The sequence below is a fragment of the Nylanderia fulva genome, unplaced genomic scaffold (genome assembly GCF_048542155.1).
Source record: "Nylanderia fulva isolate GAGA-0341 unplaced genomic scaffold, ASM4854215v1 Scaffold15, whole genome shotgun sequence".
NCBI classification, from domain to species: Eukaryota; Metazoa; Arthropoda; class Insecta; order Hymenoptera; family Formicidae; genus Nylanderia; species Nylanderia fulva.
This window is the reverse complement of record NW_028189730.1, coordinates 2923735-2935965: the sequence shown is the minus strand read 5'-3', so window position 1 is coordinate 2935965 and position 12231 is coordinate 2923735. Positions and strand designations below refer to the sequence as shown.

The following is a 12231-nucleotide window of genomic DNA, read 5'->3' as shown; positions in this document are numbered from 1 at the left end:
TCATCTTGAATTTCTTATTTTTGTATTGAAACATTTTTATATATAATTTCTGAATTATAATACAATTGTGCAACGTTAAAAATAAATCTAATTTAGAAACGAGTAAACATCTTTGAAGCTGAATGTAGGACATATTAAATTGATTAGAGAACTGTTCCTTTTATATGATTTATACTGTTCCTTTGATATTAATTAAAATCACCCGGATAGAATGTCAACAAATATTTTCTCATTGATCTAGTAAAGCCGGATATGTCAATTTCATTATTGTGCACGTCTATTATCCCTATTACCGAAATATCTCGAAATTCCCATTATTCGGAGATATTTCGGTGCTGCGTCAGAGGACAGGCGATATATTTAGACGCGTGATTTGTGTGATCGAACCAGGGATCCGAATGTGGGCGACTCCTTACGTGATACACAGTTGGCTTACTGGCCGCAGCACACCGCCGCTAATAAAGAGTACCTGACCTTGGATATCAACAACACGGAGATCGGTAGCGGACCCAGGGTGAGGCAGTGCGCCTTCTGGAAGAAGTACCTGCCGCAGCTGCTCGGCGCTACGTGTAAGTACCTTTTTTGTTTTCTACGTCACAATTTAAGACTCTTCTGTCAAAATATAATTACACATTTCTCATTAAAATCAAATTCTTTCGGGTATCGAAATTATAATTTTATATATATATATATATTAATATTAATATTATATATATTATATATATTAATATTATATATATTATATGTATATTAATATTATATATATTATAATTATATTATACATATATATATATATATATATATATATATATATTATATATGTATAATATAATTATAATATATATAATATTATATATACATATATATATATATATATATATATATTCATTGATGGAAGGGTTGAAGAACGATAAATCTTCGTAAATCGTTGCTATCTTTTGAACGAGAGCCCCGGCGATCGCTTTCGAATCGAATAATCGATCGCGCTCGCGAGAGCCTCCACCTGTCACAGATGCAAACGGGAATGACAGGGGGTTGAGATTCATCGAAGCATCGAGGCCCTCGACTGCGTTACTTACTACGGCGCGGATTGTCTTGTGTATGACACCTGTTGAGCGCCAAGTACGTTTGATTGTTCTCGCACGCTCTCGAGAACTGCTTGGGAGACGTCGCATTCCTAGCTAGACGTGGACCTAGATATAATACACGTCGAACGCAAATACTCTCCCTTCTCGCATACCTAGAGGAAGAGAGAGAGAGACAGAGAGATCGAAGGACGCTCTTCAAATCGGACCCTGGAGACCAAGATTCCGAAGGTTCAGCTAAACAAGGGAGCTCCTCGGGGAAGATGATCGAAATTCCCGTGTCGGAGCAGAGGATGGAACGTTGCGGAAATACTGGGGAGTAGAGTCGCACTTATTGTGTGTGTACGAAGCGACTGCTGAGGCAACGCTCGAGTTTGCATCATTTATTCAGAACCGCTATCAAGTGCGCTTCGCCAAGTGTCCCACTTAAGGAAGGCGCTCGCGCGGCTTCGCTCGACGACGGGAGATCTCCCTCGGGGAAATCTTACGAGATACATGCTGTCCACCTCCTTTCACACAGTCGGACAGCTATATTTCCGTCGCTCTTAACAGCCGGAGGGGCAGGAGGATGAGTCTTATTCGCGACCGATCGTTATTTCACGGATAATAATAATCGCGATATCTCTCCCCTGTGTGATTATCGCGATTATTGTCCAAGATGTTGCGGAGAAATTTTTGACGTACGAACACAGGTGGTTTATGCACTGAAGAAAAATTTGTCAACTTGATTAAATCTTCTTTAAGATATATTAGTATTTAAGTCATTTAGTATACGGTTTGTTAGATTTAATATGTTATATTTAATAGATATATATTTACAAATAAAATATATTAATATATTTACAATATATATATATATTTTTTTTATATGCAATATTATATATATATATATATATATTAAATTAACAAAATAATATTTAGTTGAAAGATTTAGTCAAATTAGCAAATTTTTTTCCAGCGTGTAAATTAATTATTCAATTATTGTGTTATACCGTGAAATAAATAAACGAGAGTAGATATTCTATTAAGATGAAGAAGACGAAATTCTAACGTTGCGAGGACAAAGAATATTTAATTAAAAACAGCGAACAAGAGGGCGAGAAAAACTCTTGAAGATATAAGTTGGCGAATCTGAATGAAACCACGAGCGTTTCTCAATAATCAATAATATTAAATAAAAGAAAGAGGAATCAAAGAGAGAGCTTCTCCCCTTAAATTTCGACAATCCAATTCGAGATGCGGGACCCTCATCCCCAGGCGCGAATATATTAATTATTTGCGTACATATATCGCGTTTCTGGCGAAAGCCGGGTAATCGTCTTTGCGGGCGGAGATTCATTAATGGACTTTCATATATACACGTTATTCGCGATAACAGTCTGAAATTTGTACCTGCTCGAACAAAACACAGCGTCGCTTTATATGATAATTATTACGATTACGGTATAAAGCACCGATCTCGCGCACGCCACGGAATTAAACGGCGTAGCGTGTCATCGCAGTCACGAAAGTTGTAATGTCACCCACCGTTTTGCACCACAACTGTATTACATTATTACAGAAACGAGAAAGAAAGATGTATTTACGTATTTATATATACGCACATTTATATGTATATCATATCATATATTTAATTATATATTATTTATTTGTTTTTATAATTATATATATTATATATTTATTATATTTTATTTTTATTTTATATTATATATTATATATATATTTTTTAGTTATATATATTATATATTTATTATAATATTTTATATTATTTTATGTTATATTATATATATTTTTTTAATTATATATATTATATATTTATGTAATTATTTATAATTTGTATATTATAATGTACATATATATATATATATTTAATTTTTTATAATTTCAAACTTTTAAAGATATTTATGTATACAATAATATATAAAACAAATATAAATATATTAAAAAATATATACATAGTGTATAAAAATAATACATATATATATATACTTAATAAATATATTTTATATGTATAAACATAAAAAGTTTTTTAAAAATATGTATATACATACATAAAAAGTTTATAAAAAATATACATGTGTGTGTATATATATGATATACGCTAAAGTTCCTTTTTTCTCATTTCACGCGCGCGACCAAGCGAAAATATCGTCCTCGTTAGAGAGAGAATTCTATCGGTCCCTCGATACACCCTGACAGGAAAACATCGGCGGGAAAAGGATCGCGATAACGGACTCTCTCGTAAATTTCGTATAACTTGGAAATATATAAGCTTTGTAAGCGCGGTCGTTAAGACGACGGAAAGGAAAAAGACACTATCTCGCGCGAGAAATGTCAAGAAACGCGTCACCGCTGCTGCCGAATGTTGAATTTGGCATCTTTCTTTTTCTCGAGAAAGAAAAAGAGACGGAGGTATTTTAGTTCTGCTCTCGCAAACAGAACTTTTAATTTATACGGAATATTTAACCCAGTCCGGGCTATGAAATATATTTGTTCATATTCATCATTGCGATCTCTATCTTTGCTCAAATCTGCAACGAAGAGAAAGAGAGACGATCAAAATGTTTTTTTCCAAATATTTTCAAATATGCAAATTATAAACTGTTAGTATGTAGAATTTTAGAGCGATAAATCGACGGAATTGAATTCCTTTGAGAGATAACTTTTACGTTAATTCTGTCAATAATAAATAACTATATAAATACTCGCTGTATGTATTTGCAAGGTAAATTTATTTTCAACAACCCTTCGCACATTAACTACAGACCCCGAAAATCATGCGTTTCCCTGGTTATCAAAGAGGAGAAAAAAAAACTCCGAAGGGTGCGAGTAAAAATTAAATACATAAAAAAATATACACGTAAAAATATACTCCGTACCTTAACGCGAATTAATTATAAAAGACTATTTGTGTGTGTGTGTTTTCTGTGTACTTAAAAGAGAACGACAGATATGCGAGTGCAAATAAAAGAAAATGAGAGGAAAATCTCTCGGGCAAATTTTCCAACTCAGAGATATATGACGCGAAATTAAAACAACAGAACAAGAACTCTCGCGAACAGAAATACGGTTACATCATCGAATAATATAAAGTATGAAAATTAAAAAGAGAAACAAATTTATTGGCTGTATATTTTTTCGATATATATATTTTTTTCAGTAAAAAATTAAAATTTTGTCTAGAGAGACTGATGCTTTTAGTAACAATAAAATCTCGATCGAACTCTCTTTTTCTCTATTAGAAATTCACTTGTTCATTTAATATTAAATTATTTATTTGTAATTAATTAAATATTATTTAGTTAATTAAATTTTTCTTCGCTATTTGTAGAAAAATTTTAAAAAATTTTTATCTAGCCAGATCAATATATACTTGCATCTTTTATATTGAATAACAATAAAATCCCGATAATTAAATACAGTTCTTTAATATATTTCTATACTCTTTCTATTAAATATTTCTTTCTGATTTATATATAAAGTATGTATTTATCCAAAATTGAGAATTGAAAGGAGATTCTTGAAAACTATTTATAGGGTCGTAGAAGAATATTAAATTATTTATTTTTATTTAAATAAATATTTTTCCTTTCCGCTATTATTTCCATTTTTTAAATTTATTTTTATATTAAATATATATTTCTATAATTAAATATATATTTAAATATACATTTCTCTACATTTTTTCTTTCATTTATATATACATATAAAATATATAAATACATATAAAAATATATAGATATATATATTTATATAAAATTGAGAATCGAGGGTAGATTCTTGAAAACTGTGTACAGGGTCGTAGAAGAATATTAAATTATTTATTTTTATTTAACTAAATATTTTTCCTTTCGCTATTATTTCCATTTTTTAAATTTATTTCTATATTAAATATATATTTCCATAATTAAATATATATTTAAATATACATTTCTACATTTTTCTTTCATTTATATATATATAAAATATATAAATATATATAAAAATATAGATATATATATATTTATATAAAATTGAGAATTGAGGGTAGATTCTTGAAAACTGTGTACAGGGTCGTAGAAGAATATTAAATTATTTATTTTTATTTAACTAAATATTTTTCCTTTCCGCTATTATTTCCATTTTTTAATTTATTTTTATATTAAATATATATTTCTATAATTAAATATATATTTAAATATACATTTCTACATTTTTCTTTCATTTATATATATATATAAAATATATAAATATATATAAAAATATATAGATATATATATATTTATATAAAATTGAGAATTGAGGGTAGATTCTTGAAAACTGTTTACAGGGTCGTAGAAGAATATTAAATTATTTATTTTTATTTAACTAAATATTTTTCCTTTCCGCTATTATTTCCATTTTTTAAATTTATTTTTATATTAAATATATATTTCTATAATTAAATATATATTTAAATATACATTTCTACATTTTTCTTTCATTTATATATATATATATAAAATATATAAATATATATATAAAATATATAATATATATAAAAATATATAGATATATATATTTATATAAAATTGAGAATTGAGGGTAGATTCTTGGAAAGTGTTTACGGGGTCGTAGTAGATATCTTTCGTTAATCGGTTAGCGGTTTCGCGGTCTGGAGAGCCGGGGGTGGGAAAAGAAGGGTTGGATATGCGGAGGCTGAAAGGGGGTTAAACGCCCGGCAGTTCAGAAGTTAAGGGAGGAAGTTTCTTCGCGGCGACGTGTGTTTGTCCGCGAAACAACCCTCTCGCACGTGCAAAAGTCGGAGTCTCTCTCTCTCTCTCTCTCTCTCTCTCCCTGAGGATTCGCAACGACGCGGTTTAGACGCGCCGCGAGTTACTTACCCGCGGCATCGATCCGCGCCCTGCCTGCTGGCTACCACCACCATCAACCACCACCCCCTCTCTCCCCCCGCCACCCCCCGTGCTCCGATATACTACCCCCGTTTGTTCGTTTTGTTTCGCTGCGCCAAGGCGAACGCGCGCGCGATCGAGAAGTCCCCTACTCCTCTTCCACCCTCGCTTTCCAACCCCCTCGAGGGGTGGAAACCCCCCGGCGCGTCGATCTTGCGACGCACAATGCGAAAATTTGCCTATCTCTGAAGATCTCTCGGAGAGGGATTCCTTTCAAGGGCTACCCTTTTTTGCTCCGAAATTATATTCCGTTCGAAAAGATCAATATGGGAAATTTTATGTTGTTTGGCTTTAGGGGGTGATTTTTTTTTAGACATTTTCTTGAGATCGAGGAAAATTAAAATGACACATTTATTAAATAGATGCTTTGGAGAAACTCCTCGTGGTGCTTGATAATTAATTGAAATATTGAGAAAAATGTATTATTATATGGGAAATTTTATGTTGTTTGACTTTAGAGGGTGATTTTTTTTATACATTTTCTTGAGATCGAGGAAAATTAAAATAACACATTTATTAAATAGATGCTTTGGAGAAACTCCTCGTGGTACTTGATAATTAATTGAAATATTGAGAAAAATGTATTATTATATGGGAAATTTAATGTTGTTTGGCTTTAGGGGGTGATTTTTTTATAAACATTTTCTTGAGACTGAGGAAAATTAAAATGACACATTTATTAAATAGATGCTTTGGAGAAACTCCTCGTGGTGCTTGATAATTAATTGAAATATTGAGAAAAATGTATTATTATATAGGAAATTTAATGTTGTTTGGCTTTAGGGGGTGATTTTTTTTAGACATTTTCTTGAGATCGAGGAAAATTAAAATAACACATTTATTAAATAGATGCTTTGGAGAAACTCCTCGTGGTGCTTGATAATTAATTGAAATATTGAGAAAAATGTATTATTATATGGGAAATTTTATGTTGTTTGGCTTTAGAGGGTGATTTTTTTTTATACATTTTCTTGAGATCGAGGAAAATTAAAATAACACATTTATTAAATAGATGCTTTGGAGAAACTCCTCGTGGTGCTTGATAATTAATTGAAATATTGAGAAAAATGTATTATTATATGGGAAATTTTATGTTGTTTGGCTTTAGAGGGTGATTTTTTTTATACATTTTCTTGAGATCGAGGAAAATTAAAATAACACATTTATTAAATAGATGCTTTGGAGAAACTCTTCGTGGTGCTTGATAATTAATTGAAATATTGAGAAAAATGTATTATTATATGGGAAATTTAATGTTGTTTGGCTTTAGGGGGTGATTTTTTTTTAGACATTTTCTTGAGATCGAGGAAAATTAAAATAACACATTTATTAAATAGATGCTTTGGAGAAACTCCTCGTGGTGCTTGATAATTAATTGAAATATTGAGAAAAATGTATTATTATATGGGAAATTTTATGTTGTTTGGCTTTAGAGGGTGATTTTTTTTATACATTTTCTTGAGATCGAGGAAAATTAAAATAACACATTTATTAAATAGATGCTTTGGAGAAACTACTCGTGGTACTTGATAATTAATTGAAATATTGAGAAAAATGTATTATTATATGGGAAATTTTATGTTGTTTGGCTTTAGAGGGTGATTTTTTTTATACATTTTCTTGAGATCGAGGAAAATTAAAATAACACATTTATTAAATAGATGCTTTGCAGAAACTCCTCGTGGTACTTGATAATTAATTGAAATATTGAGAAAAATGTATTATTATATGGGAAATTTTATGTTGTTTGGCTTTAGAGGGTGATTTTTTTTATACATTTTCTTGAGATCGAGGAAAATTAAAATAACACATTTATTAAATAGATGCTTTGGAGAAACCCTTCGTGGTACTTGATAATTAATTGAAATATTGAGAAAAATGTATTATTATATGGGAAATTTAATGTTGTTTGGCTTTAGGGGGTGATTTTTTTTTATACATTTTCTTGAGATCGAGGAAAATTAAAATAACACATTTATTAAATAGATGCTTTGGAGAAACTCCTCGTGGTGCTTGATAATTAATTGAAATATTGAGAAAAATGTATTATTATATGGGAAATTTTATGTTGTTTGGCTTTAGGGGGTGATTTTTTTTTAGACATTTTCTTGAGATCGAGGAAAATTAAAATAACACATTTATTAAATAGATGCTTTGGAGAAACTCCTCGTGGTGCTTGATAATTAATTGAAATATTGAGAAAAATGTATTATTATATGGGAAATTTAATGTTGTTTGGCTTTAGGGGGTGATTTTTTTATAAACATTTTCTTGAGACTGAGGAAAATTAAAATGACACATTTATTAAATAGATGCTTTGGAGAAACTCTTCGTGGTGCTTGATAATTAATTGAAATATTGAGAAAAATGTATTATTATATGGGAAATTTAATGTTGTTTGGCTTTAGGGGGTGATTTTTTTATAAACATTTTCTTGAGACTGAGGAAAATTAAAATGACACATTTATTAAATAGATGCTTTGGAGAAACTCCTCGTGGTGCTTGATAATTAATTGAAATATTGAGAAAAATGTATTATTATATGGGAAATTTTATGTTGTTTGGCTTTAGAGGGTGATTTTTTTTTAGACATTTTCTTGAGATCGAGGAAAATTAAAATAACACATTTATTAAATAGATGCTTTGGAGAAACTCCTCGTGGTGTTTGATAATTAATTGAAATATTGAGAAAAATGTATTATTATATGGGAAATTTATGTTGTTTGGCTTTAGAGGGTGATTTTTTTTATACATTTTCTTGAGATCGAGGAAAATTAAAATAACACATTTATTAAATAGATGCTTTGGAGAAACTCCTCGTGGTGCTTGATAATTAATTGAAATATTGAGAAAAATGTATTATTATATGGGAAATTTATGTTGTTTGGCTTTAGAGGGTGATTTTTTTATAAACATTTTCTTGAGACTGAGGAAAATTAAAATGACACATTTATTAAATAGATGCTTTGGAGAAACTCCTCGTGGTGCTTGATAATTAATTGAAATATTGAGAAAAATGTATTATTATATGGGAAATTTAATGTTGTTTGGCTTTAGGGGGTGATTTTTTTATAAACATTTTCTTGAGACTGAGGAAAATTAAATTGACACATTTATTAAATAGATGCTTTGGAGAAACTCCTCGTGGTGCTTGATAATTAATTGAAATATTGAGAAAAATGTATTATTATATGGGAAATTTAATGTTGTTTGGCTGTAGGGGGTGATTTTTTTTTTAGACATTTTCTTGAGATCGAGGAAAATTAAAATAACACATTTATTAAATAGATGCTTTGGAGAAACTCCTCGTGGTGCTTGATAATTAACTGAAATATTGATAAAAATATATTATTTTTGAAGATTGCAAAAATATTTTAAACACAATGAAATGACACATTAATTAAAATTGATAGCACTTCTCTATATTTATAGCTTGTATTGATTGTTTAATAGAAACATTGTCTCAAAATAAAATTATGTCTAGACAGACTGAGTCTTCCGTCTCTATATTTGGCATATTTACTTAATAAAAATTCGATTGTTTCTCTTTTTCTCTATTAAAGATTTATCACTTGCTTATAATTAAATATCTTCCCTTCGATTATTTGTAGAAAAAAAAATTTAATAATAAAAAAATAAATTTTTGTCTAGATTTTCCTTCATCTCTTATATTTAGCAATACAAAAATTTTGATCGTTTCTTCTTCTTTATTAGAGATTCGTCATTTAAATATTTTTCACGATTATTTGAAAAAAGAAATTTTATATGTAAACGCAGATATTAAGTATGATAAATTATTTTAAAATTTTTTCCTAATTTCGAACGTTTCAAGACATCCAAATTTTCTGCTGAAGATGATCCAAAGAAGAGTCAGAAAAATATTCAAAACTACAGAAGAATTTAAAAACAAGTTTCGCACCTATTATTCTGTTTTATTAGTCCTGATTTTGTGCTAAAATATTTATTTCTAAATTAAAAATTTCTTGTTAGTTTTTTTCACCTGATTTTATATATATATATATATATATATATATATATATATATATATATCAAAGCTTTTTCAATTTATTATTATTATCATAATTAATTATTTATGCCGATTTCACGGAATTCGCAGAATTCTCTTATTACACATCTCCTTTTATATTTATTTATACACATACATATCAGAATCGCTTGAATTTATTTATTATATTAATTAGTTATATATTTATTATAATTATTTATATATATTATTTTATATTACGTTATATTATTACTTAATATTATTTAATATTATATTTGATTTCCTGGAATCCTCTTCTGACATATTAACCTTTTTAATACCTGACTTTGTATTTATATACGTGTCAGAGCCTTTTAAATGTATTAATACAATTATTCCAAGTAAGACGGACCTTTTTATAAATATTCTAAGAGACCTTTCTTCTTCCAGCGAAACTGGAGGTCGGGTCCAAGGAGACCTGCAGCGGCACCAGCCTCGCCGACTCCGGCGCGACCCGGCTACTCCTGATCTTGAGCCTGTTATTGACCGGCCTCACTACTCTGCCTCACATCCAGCACGACGTCAGAGGTATCGTCTAGCTCCCGGCCGCCGGAGCCGCCGTCCTAGCCCCGTCGAGCATCAGCAGCAGCAGCAGCAACAGCCCGTTTTCTCCCTGAAGAAGAAGAAGAAGGACGAACTCGCGCGAGCGAGCGGACGGAGGAAGAAAGGCGCGAAAGAACGAACGAGGAATGATCGGGAAGACGACGGCACCGCGCGAGAAACAGACATATCAAGTAGTAGACGAGTGCTCGATCGCCGGGGGATCGACGATGAATTCGATAAACAAACACGCCCGCGTCTGTGAGAGAGAAAGAGAGAAAACTATGGGGAGAGATCCTTCTGGGAACCCGGTGGAATCGATGAGCTCGAGGCTCTTCTTCAGGATCTCGAACGGGGATCGAAGGAGCCTCGGAAAAAATAGGGTAAGAGAGAGAGGAAATTAAAGGAAGAGGGTCACCGATTCCTTACATGGGCGTCCGCAGGATTTTTTTCCAGGATGGGGCATAATTAAATTTTTTTACTTTTTTAATTTAATTTCTCTGTTATTTTATTTTTTCATATTAAATATATTAAATATATTAATATATTATAATATATTAAATATATTACAATATATTAATATATATATTTATTATATTTATAATATATTTGATATATTAATATATTTAATGTATATATATTAATATAAAAATATATTAATATATTTAATATAAAAAAATGAAAATAAAATATCAGAAAAATTAAATTTAATATAATATATATATACAAATAAATTCCAGTGTTTAATTGCTTGATTTTTCACTGATTTCAAGGGGGGCAAATGTCTTCTCTCGCTCCCCTCTGCGGACTCCCAAGGTTCCTTATAAAGCGAAGCGGAGATGATATAACTGGAAACTATCGGCGAAACATTAATTGCGGAAACTTATGTAATTGCGCTGATTAAAGTTCCTACTCGGAGTCTCGTCACTCCCGAGGTTTGACGTTTTCGCAAACGAGGCGAGCGAGGTGTGAGGGATGTTCGGGGACACGCGCGAGAAGATTCCGAGACTCGAAACGTCTTCGCGAGAAGAGGAGGATTTTAAAATTTCAAGACTCTCTCTCTCGAGAGAGAGAGAATTCACGCGCGCGAAAGAGAAAGAGGAGAGATTCGCGTCACCGGAAGTTATATCACGGTGGGAATTCTCGTCGCGTCGTAAAACTATCGTTACGACCACGTTTCTCTCTCGTCTCATCCGGGACGCGGGAAGATTGGCGCTTTTTTTTCTTCTTCCACACGATCCCGTCGTATATCGTTATGTGGGTCACCCCCGGGGGTCAAAGGGGGATTTTTATGAACACGAATCGCGTCACGTTTATTACCGAGACGTTATCCCGCGGGACCAGGGCAGAGATGTACAAGGTGTTTCACGTAGATAAGGTGCGGACCGGTATATTCCTCTTAAAAAAAATACCCTTTTTCTTTTGGCAACATTTCCAGAGATGCATCGCTTCCCAGATATTTTTCATATTATGAAAAATATTTTTTTTTTTTTTTTCATTAAACTTTTGCGATTTATAGTGCTGAGTAATTTAATAAGATAGAGAGAGAACATATTTTTTCGTTAAAAATTATATGCTAGCCCTTCGTCGAAAAATATATATACTTTACTGATTAAGAGAATTTAAAATA

General features: G+C 30.9%; 1 protein-coding gene across 6 annotated transcripts in view; it reads left to right on the top strand.

The window, feature by feature from the left end:
- Positions 1-11994, top strand: part of LOC114938877 (acetylcholinesterase) — a 60642-nt gene extending 48648 nt beyond the window's left edge. For all 6 annotated transcript variants that reach the window (XM_029312995.2, XM_085480524.1, XM_029312992.2 and 3 more), the window contains 2 exons: positions 391-569; positions 10452-11994. In XM_029312995.2, the coding sequence (XP_029168828.1) occupies positions 391-569; positions 10452-10600 (328 nt within the window). In that variant the 3' untranslated portion in view covers positions 10601-11994. The remainder of the gene's footprint in view (positions 1-390; positions 570-10451) is intronic.
- The last annotated feature ends 237 nt before the right edge of the window (positions 11995-12231 follow it).